Raw genomic sequence first — 24,822 nt, 5'->3', positions numbered from 1 at the left:
ACACCCTCACTGAGACATCCACAGAAAACACACAAAGACATACACACACTCTCACAGAGACACTCACAGAAAATGCACAGACATACATATACCCTCACAGAGACACCCACAGAAAACACACACCCTCACAGAGACATCCACAGAAAACACAGACAAACATATACCCTCACAGAGACACCCACAGAAAACACAGACAAACATACATACACACACCCACCCTCACAGATATATCCACAGAAAACAGACATACACACCCACCCTCACAGAGGCATCCAGAGAAAATACACAAATACATACATACACACACCCTCAAAGAGACACCCATAGAAAAAGCACAAAGACATATGCACACACCCTAACAGACATCCACAGAAAATGCACAAAGACATACACACCCACCCTCACAGAGAGACCCACAGAAAAAAAATGCATACACACTCATAGAGACACAATCAAAAGCACAAAAACATAAACACACAGAGAGACACCCACAGAAAACACAGAAAGACATAAATACACACTCTCACAGAGACACTCACAGAAAATGAACAGGCATACACACACCCTCACAGAGACACCCACAGAAAATACACACCCTCACAGAGACACTCACAGAAAACACAGAGACATACACACACCCTCAAAGAAAAAACCCCATAGAAAAAGCACAAAGACATACGCATACACCCTCACAGACATCCACAGAAAATGCACAAAGACATACACACCCACCCTCACAGAGAGACCCACAGAAAAAAAATACATACACACTCATAGAGACACAAGCAAAAGCACAAAGACATAAACACAGACACCCACAGAAACACTCACAGGAGGAAACATTTCTGCACATTGCATCCCATAAATCAACAGTGTGTGACATGAATGATAAAAAAAATTGCAGAAATTAAGAGATCACTTATAAAGAATCATATTTGTAAATGTGCAAACAAAAATAATTCTGTGAATTCAAAATTGTACATTAATAAACTGGGTAGATGGCTAGATGAAGAAAAGTACTTTTAAAAGTTTGACATATGTTTGTTTGTTTTTTCCCCATTTTCCCCAACCAAGAGCACCACTTCAAATATAGTGTACAAATGTCCCCATCTATCAGCTGTACTTATGGATTTTGAAAATGCTGTACTCTATATGGTCTTGGTGGAACCATAAGCTGTGGTACTCATACCATTAGATCTGGTTAAATGCAGGATTTAGGCTTGTTGGTATGTATTTTAAAATTAAGTCAGCTGTAGTGTAAACTGAACAGTGTTAAGCTAACCTGTCTCATTTCAAACACTGAACAATCTTAGTATGAGAGTATAACATTTTATGCAGATGTAAAATTCTTAGATAAAATGCCTCCTTGCATCTGGAAAGTCCTTGCATAAAGGGGCAGTAAACTGGAATGTAATATATAAATATATATATATATTACATTCCAGTTTACTGCCCCTTTTTTAATATATATTAATAAAAAAAAAACATATTTGCCAAAAGGGCACCTACCATTTGTGTATTGAGGAGGAAACATTTCTTCATGGCTTTAAATATAGAATTTCTACAGTATTGTCGAATAATCATAAATACATTGCTGCCCCACCATACAACTCTGGCCCCACCATACAACTACTACCACACTGAAGTTACAATCCGAAATTGCACAAATAAATAAAAAACATTTACTAATTAAGTCCTACATCCTCTACAAATGAACGTGATCTGCTGTCTGACTCAGGCACACACTGTACAAACAAAGTGCCAAGTCTGTCTCACACTGTGCATGGTGGTTTAGTGCACACTCAGAAATCCTCTCAAATGCTAATACTTTACTCCTTGTAATAACATTTCCCATGCTCAATTAGCACTCTGCTGTAGTTCCCACTGGTGGCTGCCAAAAAATTAAAAAAAAAAGATTTTTAGTTGTTCTTGCCTCATGGGGCCCCCCTGGCCCATTGGGCCCCTGACAGGAGTCACCCCTGTCACCCCATGATGGCGGCCCTGATTAGAAGGCCGCTAAATGCTGCTGCGCACCACACTTGTATTATGCCCAGCAGTGAAGGGGTTAATTAGGTAGCTTGTAGGGAGCATGTAGGGTTAATTTTAGCTTTAGTGTAGTGTAGTAGACAACCCAAATTATTGATCTAGGCCCATTTTGGTATATTTCATGCCACCATTTCACCGCCAAATTCGATCAAATAAAAAAAATCGTTAACTTTTTCACTAACTTTAGGTTTCTCACTGAAATTATTTACAAACAGCTTGTGCAATTATGACACAAATGTTTGTAAATGCTTCTCTGGCATCCCCTTTGTTCAGAAATAGCAGATATATATGGCTTTGGGGTTGCTTTTTGGTAATTATAAGGCCGCTAAATGCCGCTGTGCACCACACTTGTAATATGCTCAGCAGTGAAGGGGTTAATTAGGTAGTTTGTAGGGAGCTTGAAGGGTTAATTTTAGCTTTAGTGTAGAGATCAGCCTCCCACCTGACACATCCCACCCAATGATCCCTCTCAAACAGCTCTCATACCTCCCCCACTCCACAATTGTCCCGCCATCTTAAGTACTGGCAGAAAGTCTGCATGTACTAAAATAAAGGCTTTTTTTCATTTAAAATATATATATATATATATATATATATATATATATATATATATATATATATATATATATATATATATTCTGCTGTGTATAATCTCTCCTTACCCCCCCAACCTCATTGATCCCCCCCAAAGAGCTTTCTAACCCTCCCCCCACTAACTATTTCCCACTATTTTGGGTACTGGCAGCTGTCTGCCAGTACCCACTTTGCGCTTAAATGTGTTTTTTTTTTTTTTTTTTTTAAATAACCACTTTTTTTCTGTAGTGTAGCTGCCCCCCTGCATACCCTACCCCCTCCCCCTCTTAGATCTATTTTTTTTTAAATATTTTCCCCCTCCTCTCCCACCCACCATCCTGTCCCACCACTCTGAATTTGATAGCCCAGATTGTGGGTGTGCACACGCGCACGTGTACGCACCTGGCGATCTTTTCCAACTGCTGGCCGGAAGATTGCCAGCAATGGGCCGCCCACCCGCCTCCCTACAGCTGCTCCCACCCACCAACGATCGGCACCATATTGAGGCATCACTGCAATACCTTAGAAGCTGCTGGAAGTGATCAGGATCGATTCCAGACCTTCAAACCCCAGAAGACGTGCCAGGCATGTCCTTGGTCGTTAAGTGACCTCCAATGGAGGACATGCCAGGCACGTCCTTGGTCGTGAAGGGGTTAAAGAAATTATTAAGAGTTAATATAAAAATGCTCTGTTCCAGCTGACCAATCTATGGCCATTCTTACGAATGATGCAAGATTGTACAAATGAATAACTGGTACTCCCATACCACCTCCTAATATTGGTTGTTTAATTTTATCTAAACTGATACAGGTCTTTTTTTTTTCCTCCCCAAAGAAATCGATTAAAATTATATTCAATCTCTCAATATCTTTCTTTGGAATCAGTAATGGTAGCATATTTAGGGGATACAGGATTTTAGTTAAATCATCATTTTAATTAAATTAACTTTCCCCATCAATGAAATGGGCAAATTATACCATCTTTTAAGAGTTTGTTCTATGGATAAATATATTTTTTCATTATTAAGATTATACCATTTATCGGGGCTAGTAGAGATATTGATACCCAGATATGTTATGAAGTTAGGGGGAGTTTTAAACAAAATTTGACTAATATCACATTTTCGGTTTATGATATCTTACAGCGCTCAACCTACTTCCTTATAGCTCCTGGATGATAGGGTATCTAGCTCACCCTAAATAGAACAATAGTATAGCAAAATATCCAAGAAGCACCTAAAGGGAGGCAAAGGAAGAAACATAATAATTAATAACATGGATTCATGTAACACATGATCTTAAAATACAATTAAGAACAATATAAAAACAATTGACAATTTGGACAATAGAATCCTATCATAAATCAATAATAAATATTATTGTGAAATATCGCAATTTAAGGAGATAAACAGATAAGAGTCTGATGAAATGATCTCTAAATGATGATAATGTTTCCAAAGAGTGTGTGATATAATCCCCTTTCTTGTGAAAAAATATAAAAAAATCCAGTGAAAAATCCAGTGATTAATGTGAGTGAAAAACAAAAACAAATGTTTAGTTGATCCTGTGAAAAAATAACAAAATATGCTAAAAAATTATGAAATCAAAACCAAAAATGTAAATGCAATCAAATAGTGGTAGTGAATGTTATAATGGGATTTAGAATATAAGTAATCCAAGTTTATAGTTTGTAACTGAATATCAGTGAATGATCCTCCTTGTGAATGTATCCGTGTAAGTGATGATGGTATTTCTTTTTAGTTGAACAACTGTGCTTTTTCTTTCAGTATTGCCTTTAGTGATTCCTGTTGGTTAAAAAAGTAACATAGTGCAATAACGTTCCAAAATATAAATAATGTTGAAATAATGCTCACCAAATATTGTCAACGCGTTTCGGCCTCTTTAACAGGCCTTTCTCAAGACTATCAATCTGTTAGATTCTTCCTTTGCCTCCTTTTAGGCGCTTCTTGGATATTTTGCTATAATATCACATTTTCCTTCATATTTAGCCATAAAACTTCTGATTTACTTCTATTAATTTTGAATCCTGAAAATTGACCAAACTCATTAATGACTTCAATAATGTTATATAAATATTTCTCAGGATCTTTTATAAATAATATGTGGTACGCATATTGCGCAAGATGGTATCTTTCCCCTTCTACTTCTATCCCTGGGTATATATTTCTCAGTTTAGTCGCGACTCGCAAGTGGCTCCACAGCCAGGTTGAACAAAAGAGAGGACAGAGGACAACCCTGACGGGTGCCTTTGCCCAAGTCAAACATAGAGGACAACTCTCCGTTCACAATGATGGAGGCAGAAGTATTAGAGTATACACTCCTTACAAAATGAGTACAGGAACTAATGGTTGCCCGGGATGCTGTGTCTTTTTGTGCAGATATTCGGTTTAATTGGATAAGGGGGTCACATAGACTGAGTGCTTAATGTGCTGTGATTAGCTAATTTAACTTAAGCTCTTTCACCTCATTTGTACATTATCAGTTATAAGAGAAAAACACAACAAACTAGCTAGATAAAGGATTCCATGTTACCCTTTCTGTGTCCCCTGCACACCTTGTGTGATGCCCTCTCATTATTCCATGGTTTTATCTCTTGTCACAGACACCTACTTATACAAAAGGTCTGTCCTACCCCCACGGGGTGACAGTGACAAAGGCAAAAGTGAGATAAGGGACATGAGGTCTGCCCCTCCCCCACAGGGTGACACAGTGACAAAGGCAAGAGGGAGATAAGGGACATGAGGTCTGCCCCTCCCCCACAGGGTGACACAGTGACAAAGGCAAGAGGGAGATAAGGGACATGAGGTCTGCCCCTCCCCCACAGGGTGACACAGTGACAAAGGCAAGAGGGAGATAAGGGACATGAGGTCTGCCCCTCCCCCACAGGGTGACACAGTGACAAAGGCAAGAGGGAGATAAGGGACATGAGGTCTGCCCCTCCCCCACAGGGTGACAGTGACAAAGGCAAGAGTGAGATAAGGGACATGAGGTCTGCCCCTCCCCCACAGGGTGACAGTGACAAAGGCAAGAGGGAGATGAGGGACATGTCTGCCCCTCCTCCAGAGAGTGACACAGTGACAAAGGCAAGAGGGAGTTGAGGGGCATGAGGTCTGACCCTCCCCCACAGGGTGACACAGTGACAAAGGCAAGATGGAGTTAAGGGACATGAGGTCTGCCCCTCCCCACAGGGTGACAGTGACAGAGGCAAGAGGGAGATAAGGGACATGAGGTCTCCACCCCCTCCCACAAGGTGACACAGTGACAAAGGCAAAAGTGAGATAAGGGACATGAGGTCTGCCCCTCCCCCACAGGGTGACACAGTGACAAAGGCAAGAGAGAGTTAAGGGACATGAGATCTGCCCCTCCCCCACGGGGTGACAGTGACAAAGGCAAGAGGGAGTTAAGGGACATGAGGTCTGCCCCTCCCCCACAGGGTGACACAGTGACAAAAGCAAGAGCGAGATAAGGGACATGAGATCTGCCCCTCCCCCACGGGGTGACAGTGACAAAGGCAAGAGGGAGTTAAGGGACATGAGGTCTGCCCCTCCCCCACAGGGTGACACAGTGACAAAGGCAAGAGTGAGATAAGGGACATGAGGTCTGCCCCTCCCCCACAGGGTGACACAGTGACAAAGGCAAGAGGGATATAAGGGACATGTCTGCCCCTCCCCCACAGGGTGACACAGTGACAAAGGCAAGAGGGAGATAAGGGACATGAGGTCTGCCTCTCCCCACAGGGTGACACAGTGACAAAGGCAAGAGTGAGATAAGGGACATGAGGTCTGCCCCTCCCCCACAGGGTGACACAGTGACAAAGGCAAGAGGGAGATAAGGGACATGAGGTCTGCCCCTCTCCCACAGGGTGACACAGTGACAAAGGCAAGAGTGAGATAAGGGACATGAGGTCTGCCCCTCCCCCACAGGGTGACACAGTGACAAAGGCAAGAGGGAGATAAGGGACATGAGGTCTGCCCCTCCCCCACAGGGGGACATAGTGACAAAGGCAAGAGGGAGATAAGGGACATGAGGTCTGCCCCTCCCCCACAAGGTGACACAGTGACAAAGGCAAGAGGGAGATAAGGGACATGAGGTCTGCCCCTCCCCCACAGGGTGACACAGTGACAAAGGCAAGAGGGAGTTAAGGGACAAGAGGTCTGCCCCTCCCCCACAGGGTGACAGTGACAAAGGCAAGAGGGAGTTAAGGGACATGAGGTCTGCCCCTCCCCCACAGGGTGACAATGACAAAGGCAAGAGGGAGTTAAGGGACATGAGGTCTGCCCCTCCCCCACAGGGTGACACAGTGACAAAGGCAAGAGGGAGTTAAGGGACATGAGGTCTGCCCCTCCCCCACAGGGTGACACAGTGACAAAGGCAAGAGTGAGTTAAGGGACATGAGGTCTGCCCCTCCCCCACAGGGGTGACAGTGACAAAGGCAAGAGGGAGATAAGGGACATGAGGTCTGCCCCTCCCCCACAGGGTGACACAGTGACAAAAGCAAGAGCGAGATAAGGGACATGAGGTCTGCCCCTCCCCCACAGGGTGACAGTGACAAAGGCAAGAGGGAGATAAGGGACATGAGGTCTGCCCCTCCCCCACAGGGTGACACAGTGACAAAGGCAAGAGTGAGATAAGGGACATGAGGTCTGCCCCTCCCCCACAGGGTGACACAGTGACAAAGGCAAGAGGGAGTTAAGGGACATGAGGTCTGCCCCTCCCCCACAGGGTGACACAGTGACAAAGGCAAGAGGGAGATAAGGGACATGAGGTCTGCCCCTCCCCCACAGGGTGACACAGTGACAAAGGCAAGAGGGAGATAAGGGACATGAGGTCTGCCCCTCCCCCACAGGGTGACACAGTGACAAAGGCAAGAGGGAGATAAGGGACATGAGGTCTGCCCCTCCCCCACAGGGTGACACAGTGACAAAGGCAAGAGGGAGATAAGGGACATGAGGTCTGCCCCTCCCCCACAGGGTGACACAGTGACAAAGGCAAGAGTGAGATAAGGGACATGAGGTCTGCCCCTCCCCCACAGGGTGACACAGTGACAAAGGCAAGAGGGAGATAAGGGACATGAGGTCTGCCCCTCCCCCACAGGGTGACACAGTGACAAAGGCAAGAGGGAGATAAGGGACATGAGGTCTGCCCCTCCCCCACAGGGTGACACAGTGACAAAGGCAAGAGTGAGATAAGGGACATGAGGTCTGCCCCTCCCCCACAGGGTGACAGTGACAAAGGCAAGAGGGAGTTAAGGGACATGAGGTCTGCCCCTCCCCCACAGGGTGACACAGTGACAAAGGCAAGAGGGAGATAAGGGACATGAGGTCTGCCCCTCCCCCACAGGGTGACACAGTGACAAAGGCAAGAGGGAGTTAAGGGACATGAGGTCTGCCCCTCCCCCACAGGGTGACACAGTGACAAAGGCAAGAGGGAGTTAAGGGACATGAGGTCTGCCCCTCCCCCACAGGGGTGACAGTGACAAAGGCAAGAGGGAGTTAAGGGACATGAGGTCTGCCCCTCCCCCACAGGGTGACACAGTGACAAAGGCAAGAGGGAGATAAGGGACATGAGGTCTGCCCCTCCCCCACAGGGTGACAGTGACAAAGGCAAGAGGGAGTTAAGGGACATGAGGTCTGCCCCTCCCCCACAGGGTGACACAGTGACAAAGGCAAGAGTGAGATAAGGGACATGAGGTCTGCCCCTCCCCCACAGGGTGACAGTGACAAAGGCAAGAGGGAGTTAAGGGACATGAGGTCTGCCCCTCCCCCACAGGGTGACACAGTGACAAAGGCAAGAGGGAGATAAGGGACATGAGGTCTGCCCCTCCCCCACAGGGTGACACAGTGACAAAGGCAAGAGGGAGATAAGGGACATGAGGTCTGCCCCTCCCCCACAGGGTGACAGTGACAAAGGCAAGAGGGAGATAAGGGACATGAGGTCTGCCCCTCCCCCACAGGGTGACACAGTGACAAAGGCAAGAGGGAGTTAAGGGACATGAGGTCTGCCCCTCCCCCACAGGGTGACACAGTGACAAAGGCAAGAGGGAGATAAGGGACATGAGGTCTGCCCCTCCCCCACAGGGTGACACAGTGACAAAGGCAAGAGGGAGATAAGGGACATGAGGTCTGCCCCTCCCCCACAGGGTGACACAGTGACAAAGGCAAGAGGGAGATAAGGGACATGAGGTCTGCCCCTCCCCCACAGGGTGACACAGTGACAAAGGCAAGAGGGAGATAAGGGACATGAGGTCTGCCCCTCCCCCACAGGGTGACACAGTGACAAAGGCAAGAGGGAGATAAGGGACATGAGGTCTGCCCCTCCCCCACAGGGTGACACAGTGACAAAGGCAAGAGTGAGATAAGGGACATGAGGTCTGCCCCTCCCCCACAGGGTGACAGTGACAAAGGCAAGAGGGAGATAAGGGACATGAGGTCTGCCCCTCCCCCACAGGGTGACAGTGACAAAGGCAAGAGGGAGATAAGGGACATGAGGTCTGCCCCTCCCCCACAGGGTGACACAGTGACAAAGGCAAGAGGGAGATAAGGGACATGAGGTCTGCCCCTCCCCCACAGGGTGACACAGTGACAAAGGCAAGAGGGAGATAAGGGACATGAGGTCTGCCCCTCCCCCACAGGGTGACACAGTGACAAAGGCAAGAGGGAGATAAGGGACATGAGGTCTGCCCCTCCCCCACAGGGTGACAGTGACAAAGGCAAGAGGGAGTTAAGGGACATGAGGTCTGCCCCTCCCCCACAGGGTGACACAGTGACAAAGGCAAGAGGGAGATAAGGGACATGAGGTCTGCCCCTCCCCCACAGGGTGACAGTGACAAAGGCAAGAGGGAGATAAGGGACATGAGGTCTGCCCCTCCCCCACAGGGTGACAGTGACAAAGGCAAGAGGGAGATAAGGGACATGAGGTCTGCCCCTCCCCCACAGGGTGACACAGTGACAAAGGCAAGAGTGAGTTAAGGGACATGAGGACTGCCCCTCCCCCACAGGGGGACACAGTGACAAAGGCAAGAGTGAGTTAAGGGACATGAGGACTGCCCCTCCCCCACAGGGTGACACAGTGACAAAGGCAAGAGTGAGTTAAGGGACATGAGGACTGCCCCTCCCCCACAGGGTGACACAGTGACAAAGGCAAGAGGGAGATAAGGGACATGAGGTCTGCCCCTCCCCCACAGGGTGACACAGTGACAAAGGCAAGAGGGAGATAAGGGACATGAGGTCTGCCCCTCCCCCACAGGGTGACACAGTGACAAAGGCAAGAGGGAGATAAGGGACATGAGGTCTGCCCCTCCCCCACAGGGTGACACAGTGACAAAGGCAAGAGTGAGTTAAGGGACATGAGGACTGCCCCTCCCCCACAGGGTGACACAGTGACAAAGGCAAGAGGGAGTTAAGGGACATGAGGTCTGCCCCTCCCCCACAGGGTGACACAGTGACAAAGGCAAGAGGGAGATAAGGGACATGAGGTCTGCCCCTCCCCCACAGGGTGACACAGTGACAAAGGCAAGAGTGAGTTAAGGGACATGAGGACTGCCCCTCCCCCACAGGGTGACACAGTGACAAAGGCAAGAGGGAGATAAGGGACATGAGATCTGCCCCTCCCCCACAGGGGGACATAGTGACAAAGGCAAGAGGGAGATAAGGGACATGAGGTCTGCCCCTCCCCCACAGGGTGACACAGTGACAAAGGCAAGAGGGAGATAAGGGACATGAGGTCTGCCCCTCCCCCACAGGGGGACATAGTGACAAAGGCAAGAGGGAGATAAGGGACATGAGGTCTGCCCCTCCCCCACAGGGTGACAGTGACAAAGGCAAGAGGGAGATAAGGGACATGAGGTCTGCCCCTCCCCCACAGGGTGACACAGTGACAAAGGCAAGAGGGAGATAAGGGACATGAGGTCTGCCCCTCCCCCACAGGGTGACACAGTGACAGAGGCAAGAGGGAGATAAGGGACATGAGGTCTGCCCCTCCCCCACAGGGTGACACAGTGACAAAGGCAAGAGGGAGATAAGGGACATGAGGTCTGCCCCTCTCCCACAGGGTGACACAGTGACAAAGGCAAGAGTGAGATAAGGGACATGAGGTCTGCCCCTCCCCCACAGGGTGACACAGTGACAAAGGCAAGAGGGAGATAAGGGACATGAGGTCTGCCCCTCCCCCACAGGGGGACATAGTGACAAAGGCAAGAGGGAGATAAGGGACATGAGGTCTGCCCCTCCCCCACAGGGTGACACAGTGACAAAGGCAAGAGTGAGATAAGGGACATGAGGTCTGCCCCTCCCCCACAGGGTGACACAGTGACAGAGGCAAGAGGGAGATAAGGGACATGAGGTCTGCCCCTCCCCCACAGGGTGACACAGTGACAAAGGCAAGAGGGAGATAAGGGACATGAGGTCTGCCCCTCCCCCACAGGGTGACACAGTGACAGAGGCAAGAGGGAGATAAGGGACATGAGGTCTGCCCCTCCCCCACAGGGTGACACAGTGACAAAGGCAAGAGGGAGATAAGGGACATGAGGTCTGCCCCTCCCCCACAGGGTGACACAGTGACAAAGGCAAGAGGGAGATAAGGGACATGAGGTCTGCCCCTCTCCCACAGGGTGACACAGTGACAAAGGCAAGAGTGAGATAAGGGACATGAGGTCTGCCCCTCCCCCACAGGGTGACACAGTGACAAAGGCAAGAGGGAGATAAGGGACATGAGGTCTGCCCCTCCCCCACAGGGGGACATAGTGACAAAGGCAAGAGGGAGATAAGGGACATGAGGTCTGCCCCTCCCCCACAGGGTGACACAGTGACAAAGGCAAGAGTGAGATAAGGGACATGAGGTCTGCCCCTCCCCCACAGGGTGACACAGTGACAAAGGCAAGAGGGAGTTAAGGGACATGAGGTCTGCCCCTCCCCCACAAGGTGACACAGTGACAAAGGCAAGAGGGAGATAAGGGACATGAGGTCTGCCCCTCCCCCACAGGGTGACACAGTGACAAAGGCAAGAGTGAGTTAAGGGACATGAGGACTGCCCCTCCCCCACAGGGTGACACAGTGACAAAGGCAAGAGGGAGATAAGGAACATGAGGACTGCCCCTCCCCCACAGGGTGACACAGTGACAAAGGCAAGAGGGAGATAAGGGACATGAGATCTGCCCCTCCCCCACAGGGGGACATAGTGACAAAGGCAAGAGGGAGATAAGGGACATGAGGTCTGCCCCTCCCCCACAGGGTGACACAGTGACAAAGGCAAGAGGGAGATAAGGGACATGAGGTCTGCCCCTCCCCCACAGGGGGACATAGTGACAAAGGCAAGAGTGAGATAAGGGACATGAGGTCTGCCCCTCCCCCACAGGGTGACAGTGACAAAGGCAAGAGGGAGATAAGGGACATGAGGTCTGCCCCTCCCCCACAGGGTGACACAGTGACAAAGGCAAGAGGGAGATAAGGGACATGAGGTCTGCCCCTCCCCCACAGGGTGACACAGTGACAGAGGCAAGAGGGAGATAAGGGACATGAGGTCTGCCCCTCCCCCACAGGGTGACACAGTGACAAAGGCAAGAGGGAGATAAGGGACATGAGGTCTGCCCCTCCCCCACAGGGTGACACAGTGACAAAGGCAAGAGGGAGATAAGGGACATGAGGTCTGCCCCTCTCCCACAGGGTGACACAGTGACAAAGGCAAGAGTGAGATAAGGGACATGAGGTCTGCCCCTCCCCCACAGGGTGACACAGTGACAAAGGCAAGAGGGAGTTAAGGGACATGAGGTCTGCCCCTCCCCCACAGGGTGACACAGTGACAAAGGCAAGAGGGAGTTAAGGGACATGAGGTCTGCCCCTCTCCCACAGGGTGACACAGTGACAAAGGCAAGAGTGAGATAAGGGACATGAGGTCTGCCCCTCCCCCACAGGGTGACACAGTGACAAAGGCAAGAGGGAGATAAGGGACATGAGGTCTGCCCCTCCCCCACAGGGGGACATAGTGACAAAGGCAAGAGGGAGATAAGGGACATGAGGTCTGCCCCTCCCCCACATGGGTGACACAGTGACAAAGGCAAGAGGGAGATAAGGGACATGAGGTCTGCCCCTCCCCCACAGGGTGACACAGTGACAAAGGCAAGAGGGAGTTAAGGGACAAGAGGTCTGCCCCTCCCCCACAGGGTGACAGTGACAAAGGCAAGAGGGAGTTAAGGGACATGAGGTCTGCCCCTCCCCCACAGGGTGACAATGACAAAGGCAAGAGGGAGTTAAGGGACATGAGGTCTGCCCCTCCCCCACAGGGTGACACAGTGACAAAGGCAAGAGGGAGTTAAGGGACATGAGGTCTGCCCCTCCCCCACAGGGTGACACAGTGACAAAGGCAAGAGAGAGTTAAGGGACATGAGATCTGCCCCTCCCCCACGGGGTGACAGTGACAAAGGCAAGAGGGAGTTAAGGGACATGAGGTCTGCCCCTCCCCCACAGGGTGACACAGTGACAAAGGCAAGAGGGAGATAAGGGACATGAGATCTGCCCCTCCCCCACAGGGGGACATAGTGACAAAGGCAAGAGGGAGATAAGGGACATGAGATCTGCCCCTCCCCCACAGGGTGACACAGTGACAAAGGCAAGAGGGAGATAAGGGACATGAGATCTGCCCCTCCCCCACAGGGGGACATAGTGACAAAGGCAAGAGGGAGATAAGGGACATGAGGTCTGCCCCTCCCCCACAGGGTGACACAGTGACAAAGGCAAGAGGGAGATAAGGGACATGAGGTCTGCCCCTCCCCCACAGGGGGACATAGTGACAAAGGCAAGAGGGAGATAAGGGACATGAGGTCTGCCCCTCCCCCACAGGGTGACAGTGACAAAGGCAAGAGGGAGATAAGGGACATGAGGTCTGCCCCTCCCCCACAGGGTGACACAGTGACAAAAGCAAGAGTGAGATAAGGGACATGAGGTCTGCCCCTCCCCCACAGGGTGACAGTGACAAAGGCAAGAGGGAGTTAAGGGACATGAGGTCTGCCCCTCTCCCCACAGGGTGACACAGTGACAAAGGCAAGAGGGAGTTAAGGGACATGAGGTCTGCCCCTCCCCCACAGGGTGACACAGTGACAAAGGCAAGAGGGAGATAAGGGACATGATGTCTGCCCCTCCCCCACAGGGTGACACAGTGACAAAGGCAAGAGGGAGATAAGGGACATGAGGTCTGCCCCTCCCCCACAGGGTGACACAGTGACAAAGGCAAGAGGGAGATAAGGGACATGAGGTCTGCCCCTCCCCCACAGGGGGACATAGTGACAAAGGCAAGAGGGAGATAAGGGACATGAGGTCTGCCCCTCCCCCACAGGGTGACACAGTGACAAAGGCAAGAGGGAGATAAGGGACATGAGGACTGCCCCTCTCCCACAGGGTGACACAGTGACAAAGGCAAGAGGGAGATAAGGGACATGAGGACTGCCCCTCCCCCACAGGGTGACACAGTGACAAAGGCAAGAGGGAGATAAGGGACATGAGGTCTGCCCCTCCCCCACAGGGTGACAGTGACAAAGGCAAGAGGGAGATAAGGGACATGAGGTCTGCCCCTCTCCCCACAGGGTGACACAGTGACAAAGGCAAGAGCGAGATAAGGGACATGAGGTCTGCCCCTCCCCCACAGGGTGACACAGTGACAAAGGCAAGAGGGAGATAAGGGACATGAGGTCTGCCCCTCCCCCACAGGGGGACATAGTGACAAAGGCAAGAGGGAGATAAGGGACATGAGGTCTGCCCCTCCCCCACAGGGTGACACAGTGACAAAGGCAAGAGGGAGATAAGGGACATGAGGACTGCCCCTCTCCCACAGGGTGACACAGTGACAAAGGCAAGAGGGAGATAAGGGACATGAGGTCTGCCCCTCCCCCACAGGGGGACATAGTGACAAAGGCAAGAGGGAGATAAGGGACATGAGGTCTGCCCCTCCCCCACAGGGTGACAGTGACAAAGGCAAGAGGGAGATAAGGGACATGAGGTCTGCCCCTCCCCCACAGGGTGACAGTGACAAAGGCAAGAGGGAGATAAGGGACATGAGGTCTGCCCCTCCCCCACAGGGTGACACAGTGACAAAGGCAAGAGGGAGATAAGGGACATGAGGTCTGCCCCTCCCCCACAGGGTGACAGTGACAAAGGCAAGAGGGAGATAAGGGACATGAGGTCTGCCCCTCCCCCACAGGGTGACAGTGACAAAGGCAAGAGTGAGATAAGGGACATGAGGTCTGCCCCTCCCCCACAGGGTGACACAGTGACAAAGGCAAGAGGGAGATAAGGGACATGAGGTCTGCCCCTCCCCCACAGGGTGACACAGTGACAAAGGCAAGAGGGAGATAAGGGACATGAGGTCTGCCCCTCCCCCACAGGGTGACAGTGACAAAGGCAAGAGTGAGATAAGGGACATGAGGTCTGCCCCTCCCCCACAGGGTGACATAGTGACAGAGGCAAGAGGGAGATAAGGGACATGAGGTCTGCCCCTCCCCCACAGGGTGACACAGTGACAAAGGCAAGAGTGAGTTAAGGGACATGAGGACTGCCCCTCCCCCACAGGGTGACACAGTGACAAAGGCAAGAGGGAGATAAGGAACATGAGGACTGCCCCTCCCCCACAGGGTGACACAGTGACAAAGGCAAGAGGGAGATAAGGGACATGAGATCTGCCCCTCCCCCACAGGGGGACATAGTGACAAAGGCAAGAGGGAGATAAGGGACATGAGGTCTGCCCCTCCCCCACAGGGTGACACAGTGACAAAGGCAAGAGTGAGTTAAGGGACATGAGGACTGCCCCTCCCCCACAGGGTGACACAGTGACAAAGGCAAGAGGGAGATAAGGAACATGAGGACTGCCCCTCCCCCACAGGGTGACACAGTGACAAAGGCAAGAGGGAGATAAGGGACATGAGGTCTGCCCCTCCCCCACAGGGTGACACAGTGACAAAGGCAAGAGGGAGATAAGGGACATGAGGTCTGCCCCTCCCCCACAGGGGGACATAGTGACAAAGGCAAGAGGGAGATAAGGGACATGAGGTCTGCCCCTCCCCCACAGGGTGACAGTGACAAAGGCAAGAGGGAGATAAGGGACATGAGGTCTGCCCCTCCCCCACAGGGTGACACAGTGACAAAGGCAAGAGGGAGATAAGGGACATGAGGTCTGCCCCTCCCCCACAGGGTGACACAGTGACAAAGGCAAGAGGGAGATAAGGGACATGAGGTCTGCCCCTCTCCCACAGGGTGACACAGTGACAAAGGCAAGAGGGAGATAAGGGACATGAGGTCTGCCCCTCCCCCACAGGGGGACATAGTGACAAAGGCAAGAGGGAGATAAGGGACATGAGGTCTGCCCCTCCCCCACAGGGTGACACAGTGACAAAGGCAAGAGTGAGATAAGGGACATGAGGTCTGCCCCTCCCCCACAGGGTGACACAGTGACAAAGGCAAGAGGGAGATAAGGGACATGAGGTCTGCCCCTCCCCCACAGGGTGACACAGTGACAAAGGCAAGAGGGAGATAAGGGACATGAGGTCTGCCCCTCCCCCACAGGGTGACACAGTGACAAAGGCAAGAGGGAGATAAGGGACATGAGGTCTGCCCCTCCCCCACAGGGTGACAGTGACAAAGGCAAGAGGGAGATAAGGGACATGAGGTCTGCCCCTCCCCCACAGGGTGACACAGTGACAAAGGCAAGAGGGAGTTAAGGGACATGAGGTCTGCCCCTCCCCCACAGGGTGACAATGACAAAGGCAAGAGGGAGTTAAGGGACATGAGGTCTGCCCCTCCCCCACAGGGTGACACAGTGACAAAGGCAAGAGGGAGATAAGGGACATGAGGTCTGCCCCTCCCCCACAGGGTGACACAGTGACAAAGGCAAGAGGGAGATAAGGGACATGAGATCTGCCCCTCCCCCACAGGGTGACAGTGACAAAGGCAAGAGGGAGATAAGGGACATGAGGTCTGCCCCTCCCCCACAGGGTGACACAGTGACAAAGGCAAGAGGGAGATAAGGGACATGAGGTCTGCCCCTCCCCCACAGGGTGACAGTGACAAAGGCAAGAGGGAGATAAGGGACATGAGGTCTGCCCCTCCCCCACAGGGTGACAGTGACAAAGGCAAGAGGGAGATAAGGGACATGAGGTCTGCCCCTCCCCCACAGGGTGACACAGTGACAAAGGCAAGAGCGAGATAAGGGACATGAGGTCTGCCCCCCCCCCCCCCCACAGGGTGACACAGTGACAAAGGCAAGAGGGAGATAAGGGACATGAGGTCTGCCCCTCCCCCACAGGGTGACACAGTGACAAAGGCAAGAGGGAGATAAGGGACATGAGGTCTGCCCCTCCCCCACAGGGTGACACAGTGACAAAGGCAAGAGGGAGATAAGGGACATGAGGTCTGCCCCTCCCCCACAGGGTGACAGTGACAAAGGCAAGAGGGAGATAAGGGACATGAGGTCTGCCCCTCCCCCACAGGATGACACAGTGACAAAGGCAAGAGCGAGATAAGGGACATGATGTCTGCCCCTCCCCCACAGGGTGACACAGTGACAAAGGCAAGAGCGAGATAAGGGACATGAGGTCTGCCCCTCCCCCACAGGGGGACATAGTGACAAAGGCAAGAGGGAGATAAGGGACATGAGGTCTGCCCCTCCCCCACAGGGTGACACAGTGACAAAGGCAAGAGGGAGATAAGGGACATGAGGTCTGCCCCTCCCCCACAGGGTGACACAGTGACAAAGGCAAGAGGGAGATAAGGGACATGAGGTCTGCCCCTCCCCCACAGGGGGACATAGTGACAAAGGCAAGAGGGAGATAAGGGACATGAGGTCTGCCCCTCCCCCACAGGGTGACACAGTGACAAAGGCAAGAGGGAGATAAGGAACATGAGGACTGCCCCTCCCCCACAGGGTGACACAGTGACAAAGGCAAGAGGGAGATAAGGGACATGAGGTCTGCCCCTCCCCCACAAGGTGACACAGTGACAAAGGCAAGAGGGAGATAAGGGACATGAGGTCTGCCCCTCCCCCACAGGGTGACACAGTGACAAAGGCAAGAGGGAGATAAGGGACATGAGGTCTGCCCCTCCCCCACAGGGTGACACAGTGACAAAGGCAAGAGGGAGATAAGGGACATGAGGTCTGCCCCTCCCCCACAGGGTGACAAATACACTAGAGAGTATTGGAACATAGGGTCTGACCCTCCCCTGCAGAGTGACATAGGCCCCTATTTATCAAAGGTCTTGCAGACCTGATCCGCCAGTGCGCTGAATGCGGAGAGCAATACGCTCTCCATATTCAGCATTGCACCAGCAGCTCACAAGAGCTTCTGGTGCAACGCCGCCCCCTGCAGACTTGCGGCCAATGGGCCGCCAGCAGGGGGTGTCAATCAACCCGATCGTACTCATCAGAGCAGGCGGACAGGGTTATGGAGCAGCAGTCTTTGTGACCGCTGCTTCATAACTGCCGTTTCTGGAGAGTCTGAAGACTCGCCAGAAACACGGGCCGTCAAGCTCCTTTTGGAGCTTGATAAATGGGCCCCATAGTGTCATAGACAGAAGGTAACTATAGGACATGGGGTCTGTCCCTCTCTGCAGGTGACACAGTGACACAGAGAGGAGGGAGCTATAGGACATGGGGTCTGTCCCTCTCTGCAGGTGACACAGTGACACAGAGAGGAGGGAGCTATAGGACATGGGGTCTGTCCCTCCCCTGCAGGTGACACAGACAGAAGGGAGCTATAGGACATGGGGTCTGTCCCTCTCTGCAGGTGACACAGACAGAAGGGAGCTATAGGACATGGGGTCTGCTCCTCTCCTGCAGGTGACACAGACAGAAGGTAACTATAGGACATGGGGTCTGTCCCTCCCCTGCAGAGTGACACAGACAAGAGGGAGCTATAGGACATGGGGCCTGTTCCTCCCCTGCAGGTGACACAGTAACACAGACAGGAGGGAGCTATGGGACATGGGGTCTGTCCCTCCCCTGCAGAGTGACACAGACAGAAGGTAACTATAGGACATGGGGTCTGTCCCTCCCCTGCAGGTGACACAGAAAGCAGGGAGCTATAGGACATGGGGTCTGTCCCTCTCTGCAGGTGACACAGACAGGAGGGAGCTATAGGACATGGGGGTCTGTCCCTCTCTGCAGGTGACACAGACAGGAGGGAGCTATAGGACATGGGGGTCTGTCCCTCTCTGCAGGTGACACAGACAGGAGGGAGCTATAGGACATGGGGTCTGTCCCTCTCTGCAGGTGACACAGACAGGAGGGAGCTATAGGACATGGGGTCTGTCCCTCTCTGCAGGTGACACAGACAGGAGGGAGCTATAGGACATGGGTCTGTCCCTCTCTGCAGGTGACACAGACAGGAGGGAGCTATAGGACATGGGGTCTGTCCCTCTCTGCAGGTGACACAGACAGGAGGGAGCTATAGGACATGGGGTCTGTCCCTCTCTGCAGGTGACACAGACAGGAGGGAGCTATAGGACATGGGGTCTGTCCCTCTCTGCAGGTGACACAGACAGGAGGGAGCTATAGGACATGGGGTCTGTCCCTCTGCAGGTGACACAGACAGGAGGGAGCTATAGGACATGGGGTCTGTCCCTCCCCTGCAGAGTGACACAGACAGGAGGGAGCTATAAGACATGGGGTCTGTCCCTCCCCTGCAGAGTGACACAGACAGGAGGGAGCTATAAGACATGGGGTCTGTCCCTCCCCTGCAGAGTGACACAGACAGAAGGTAACTATAGGACATGGGGCCTGTTCCTCCCCTGCAGGTGACACAGTAACACAGACAGGAGGGAGCTATGGGACATGGGGTCTGTCCCTCCCCTGCAGGTGTCACAGTGACACAAACAGGAGGGAGCTATAGGACATGGAGTCTGTCCCTCCCCTGCAGGTGACACAATGACACAAACAGGAGGGAGCTATAGGACATGGGGTCTGTCCCTCCCCTGCAGAGTGAAACAGACAGGAGGGAGCTATAGGACATGGGGCCTGTTCCTCCCCTGCAGGTGACACAGTAACACAGACAGGAGGGAGCTATGGGACATGGGGTCTGTCCCTCCCCTGCAGAGTGACACAGACAGAAGGTAACTATAGGACATGGGGTCTGTCCCTCCCCTGCAGGTGACACAGAAAGCAGGGAGATATAGGACATGGGGTCTGTCCCTCTCTGCAGGTGACACAGACAGGAGGGAGCTATAGGACATGGGGTCTGTCCCTCTCTGCAGGTGACACAGACAGGAGGGAGCTATAGGACATGGGGTCTGTCCCTCTCTGCAGGTGACACAGACAGGAGTGAGCTATAGGACATGGGGCCTGTCCCTCTCTGCAGGTGACACAGACAGGAGGGAGCTATAGGACATGGGGTCTGTCCCTCTCTGCAGGTGACACAGACAGGAGGGAGCTATAGGACATGGGGTCTGTCCCTCTCTGCAGGTGACACAGACAGGAGGGAGCTATAGGACATGGGGTCTGTCCCTCTCTGCAGGTGACACAGACAGGAGGGAGCTATAGGACATGGGGTCTGTCCCTCTCTGCAGGTGACACAGACAGGAGGGAGCTATAGGACATGGGGTCTGTCCCTCTCTGCAGGTGACACAGACAGGAGGGAGCTATAGGACATGGGGTCTGTCCCTCCCCTGCAGGTGACACAGACAGGAGGGAGCTATAGGACATGGGGTCTGTCCCTCCCCTGCAGGTGACACAGACAGGAGGGAGCTATAGGACATGGGGTCTGCCCCTCCCCTGCAGGTGACACAGTGACACAGACAGGAGGGAGCTATAGGACATGGGGTCTGCCCCTCCCCTGCAGGTGACACTGTGACACAGACAGGAGGGAGCTATGGGACATGGGGTCTGCCCCTCCCCTGCAGGTGACACAGTGACACAGACAGGAGGGAGCTATAGGACATGGGGTCTGCCCCTCCCCTGCAGGTGACACAGTAACACAGAGAGGAGGGAGCTATGGGACATGGGGTCTGTTCCTCCCCTGCAGGTGACACAGTAACACAGAGAGAAGGGAGCTATAGGACATGGGGTCAGTCCCTCCCCTGCAGAGTGGCACAGTAACACAGAGAGGAGGGAGCTATGGGACATGGGGTATGTCCCTCCCCTGCAGGTGACACAGTGACACAGACAGGAGGGAGCTATAGGACATGGGGTCTGTCTCTCCCCTGCAGGTGACACAGTAACATAGAGAGGAGGGAGCTATAGGACATGGGGTCTGTCCCTCCCCTGCAGGTGACACAGTAACACAGAGAGGAGGGAGCTATAGGACATGGGGTCTGTCCCTCCCCTGCAGAGTGACACAGTAACACAGAGAGAAGGGAGCTATAGGACATGGGGTCTGTCCCTCCCCTCCAGAGTGGCACAGTAACACAGACAGGAGGGAGCTATGGGATATGGGGTCTGTCCCTCCCCTGCAGAGTGACACAGACAGGAGGGAGCTATGGGACATGGAGTCTGTCCCTCCCCTGCATAGTGACACAGTAACACAGAGAGGAGGGAGCTATGGTATATGGGGTCTGTCCCTCCCCTGCAGAGCGACACAGTAACACAGAGAGGAGGGAGCTATAGGACATGGGGTCTGTCCCTCCCCTGCAGAGTGACACAGTAACACAGAGAGGAGGGAGCTATGGCACATGGGGTCTGTCCCTCCCCTGCAGAGTGACACAGTAACAGAGAGGAGGGAGCTATGGGACGTGGGGTCTGTCCCTCCCCTGCAGGTGACACAGTGACACAGACAGGACGGAGCTATAGGACATGGGGTCTGTCCCTCCCCTGCAGGTGACACAGTAACACAGAGAGGAGGGAGCTATAGGACATGGGGTCTGTCCCTCCCCTGCAAGCGACACAGTAACACAGAGAGGAGGGAGCTATAGGACATGGGGTCTGTCCCTCCCCTGCAGGTGACACAGTGACACAGACAGGAGGGAGCTATAGGACATGGGGTATATCCCTCCCCTGCAGGTGACACAGTGACACAGACAGGAGGGAGCTATAGGACATGGGGTCTGTCCCTCCCCTGCAGGTGACACAGTGACAGACAGGAGGGAGCTATAGGACATGGGGTCTGTCCCTCCCCTGCAGGTGACACAGTGACACAGACAGGAGGGAGCTATAGGACATGGGATCTGTCCCTCCCCTGCAGGTGACACAGTGACACAGACAGGAGGGAGCTATAGGACATGGGGTCTGTCCCTCCCCTGCAGGTGACACAGTAACACAGACAGGAGGGAGCTATAGGACATGGGGTCTGTCCCTCCCCTGCAGGTGACACAGTGACAGACAGGAGGGAGCTATAGGACATGGGGTCTGTCCCTCCCCTGCAGGTGACACAGTGACACAGACAGGAGGGAGCTATAGGACATGGGGTATATCCCTCCCCTGCAGGTGACACAGTGACACAGACAGGAGGGAGCTATAGGACATGGGGTCTGTCCCTCCCCTGCAGGTGACACAGTAACACAGAGAGGAGGGAGCTATAGGACGTGGGGTCTGTCACTCCCCTGCAGGTGACACAGACAGGAGGAAGCTATAGGACATGGGGTCTGTTCCTCCCCTACAGGTGACACAGACAGGAGGGAGCTATAGGACATGGGGTCTGTTCCTCCCCTGCAGGTAACACAGTGACACAGAGAGGAGGGAGCTATAGGACATGGGGCCTTCCCTCCCCTGCAGGTGACACAGTGACACAGACAGGAGGGAGCTATAGGACACGGGGTCTGTTCCTCCCCTACAGGTGACACAGACAGGAGGGAGCTATAGGACATGGGGTCTGTTCCTCCCCTGCAGGTAACACAGTGACACAGAGAGGAGGGAGCTATAGGACATGGGGCCTTCCCTCCCCTGCAAGTGACACAGACAGGAGGGAGCTATAGGACATGGGGTCTGTTCCTCCCCTGCAGGTGACACAGACAGGAGGGAGCTATAGGACATGGGGTCTGTCCCTCCCCTGCAGGTAACACAGTAACACAGACAGGAGGGAGCTATAGGACATGGGGTCTGTCCCTCCCCTGCAGGTGACACAGACAGGAGGGAGCTATAAGACATGGGGTCTGTCCCTCCCCTGCAGGTGACACAGTGACACAGACAGAAGGGAGCTATATGACATGGGGTCTGTTCCTCCCCTGCAGGTGACACAGTAACACAGACAGGAGGGAGCTATAGGACATGGGGTCTGTCCCTCCCCTGCAGGTGACACAGTGACACAGACAGGAGGGAGCTATAGGACATGGGGTCTGTTCCTCCCCTGCAGGTGACACAGTGACACAGAGAGGAGGGAGCTATAGGACATGGGGTCTGTTCCTCCCCTGCAGGTGACACAGTGACACAGACAGGAGGGAGCTATAGGATATGGGGTCTGTCCCTCCCCTGCAGGTGACAGTGACAGATGGAGCCTATAGTATATGACAGTATGGATTGTGAACATGACAGGTTGTTATATAATTGTACTAACTCTCTTTTCCTCTTTATACCTTTGTGTGTGTGTACATGTTCGTCTCTAATAGGCATTATCACAGCATGGATATCTTCACACACTACGACCTCCTTACAACCAATGGGACTAAAGTAGCTGAGGGACATAAAGCCAGCTTTTGTTTAGAGGACACGGAGTGCCAGGAACGTAAGTATTACACAGCTTGATAGGAGATAGGTGTAAGCGCTTATTCAGTTCACACGAATGTAACAATGTGTAATCAGTTCACACAAATGTAACAATGTGTAATCAGTTTGCACACGAATGTAACAATGTGTAATCAGTTTGCACACGAATGTAACAATGTGTAATCAGTTTGCACAAATGTAACAATGTGTAATTAGTTCACACAAATGTAACAATGTGTAATCAGTTCACACAAATGTAACAATGTGTAATCAGTTTGCACAAATGTAGCAATGTGTAATCAGTTCACACGAATGTAACAATGTGTAATCAGTTCACCCGAATGTAACAATGTGTAATCAGTTCACACGAATGTAACAATGTGTAATCAGTTCACACGAATGTAACAATGTGTAATCAGTTCACACGAATGTAACAATGTGTAATCAGTTTGCACGAATGTAACAATGTGTAAATAGTTCACACGAATGTAACAATGTGTAATCAGTTTGCACGAATGTAACAATGTGTAATCAGTTTGCACGAATGTAACAATGTGTAATCAGTTCACACGAATGTAACAATGTGTAATCAGTTCACACAAATGTAGCAATGTGTAATCAGTTCACACCAGGGGCGTATTACTGCCTAGGCAAACAAGGCATGGACCTAGGGCGGCAGCTTGGGAGGGGCAACATTTTTAGCACTATGCACTTTGCAGTCTGTCAGACAAACAACTTGGAAGAAGAAAAAAAATGTGTGGCGCTATAATTTTTTTATTAGTATGTGTGTCTTTCATGCCGCTGTTTGTGTTTAACAGTTACTGCTTATTGAGCACGATTAGGACTCAGGAGACAATGACATACATACTCATACTGTCTTGCATACAGCGGCTGTGATACTGAGTATCCACTTACAGTCGCTATATGCAGGAGAGACAGGTGCTGCTGGCTGCGCTATGGATCCTGAACAGGGGCTTCCGAGATCTCTCAGATCTATTCTGTGCACTACTGCTGAGCTGACGTGAAATCTCCTGAGTACTCCCTACCCAGAGATTGCATAGGTCGCGGTCCTTTTCCTCACGGTCACCTTATAATCATAACTGCAATAATCATAATGCGATTAAGATGTGAGCGGCCGGAGGGTCATTATAATAACGCTCCTCTGAGCTCCCCTGATACCACGATTCTCTGCTATAATGATGCTGATATGATGCTGCTGCCCCTGTCCCTGCCCGGCGAAATAGCAGGTCACTCAGTTCTCACCCTTATAGAAGTGATTCAAGTGAGAGTCTCACTTCTATAAGGGTGAGAACTGACTTGTGACCTATTTCGCGGGGCAGGGACAGGGGCAGCAGCATCATATCGTTGTGGTGTAGAGTGGCTGGAGCTTTGGTTGTACTCATAGTATTGCTGAGAGGAGGCAGTGTAACTGAGCTGTGCCGACATTTGGTTGGGAGTGCTGTACTGAGACTGTTGCCAGAAGCTGTTCATTACTGCTTGTCTCAGTCTGAAGATTAGGATTATGACCCCAGGAGAGAAGGCAGATATTGTTCCTCCAGACATTGAACTTGTGTTTTAG

The 24,822-nt window shown here is 52.2% G+C and overlaps 1 protein-coding gene across 1 annotated transcript in view; it reads left to right on the top strand.

Moving 5' to 3' along the window:
- The window catches only part of LOXL3 (lysyl oxidase like 3), a 427,846-nt gene extending 403,771 nt beyond the window's left edge, over positions 1 to 24,075 (top strand). Inside the window, exons 11-12 of the mRNA XM_053700379.1 lie at positions 23,147 to 23,262; positions 24,062 to 24,075. Coding sequence (XP_053556354.1) covers positions 23,147 to 23,262; positions 24,062 to 24,075 — 130 coding nt within the window. The remainder of the gene's footprint in view (positions 1 to 23,146; positions 23,263 to 24,061) is intronic.
- The last annotated feature ends 747 nt before the right edge of the window (positions 24,076 to 24,822 follow it).

The sequence above is a fragment of the Bombina bombina genome, chromosome 2 (assembly GCF_027579735.1).
Source record: "Bombina bombina isolate aBomBom1 chromosome 2, aBomBom1.pri, whole genome shotgun sequence".
In the NCBI taxonomy this organism is placed as follows: domain Eukaryota; kingdom Metazoa; phylum Chordata; class Amphibia; order Anura; family Bombinatoridae; genus Bombina; species Bombina bombina.
This window is presented reverse-complemented; position numbering and strand designations above follow the sequence as displayed.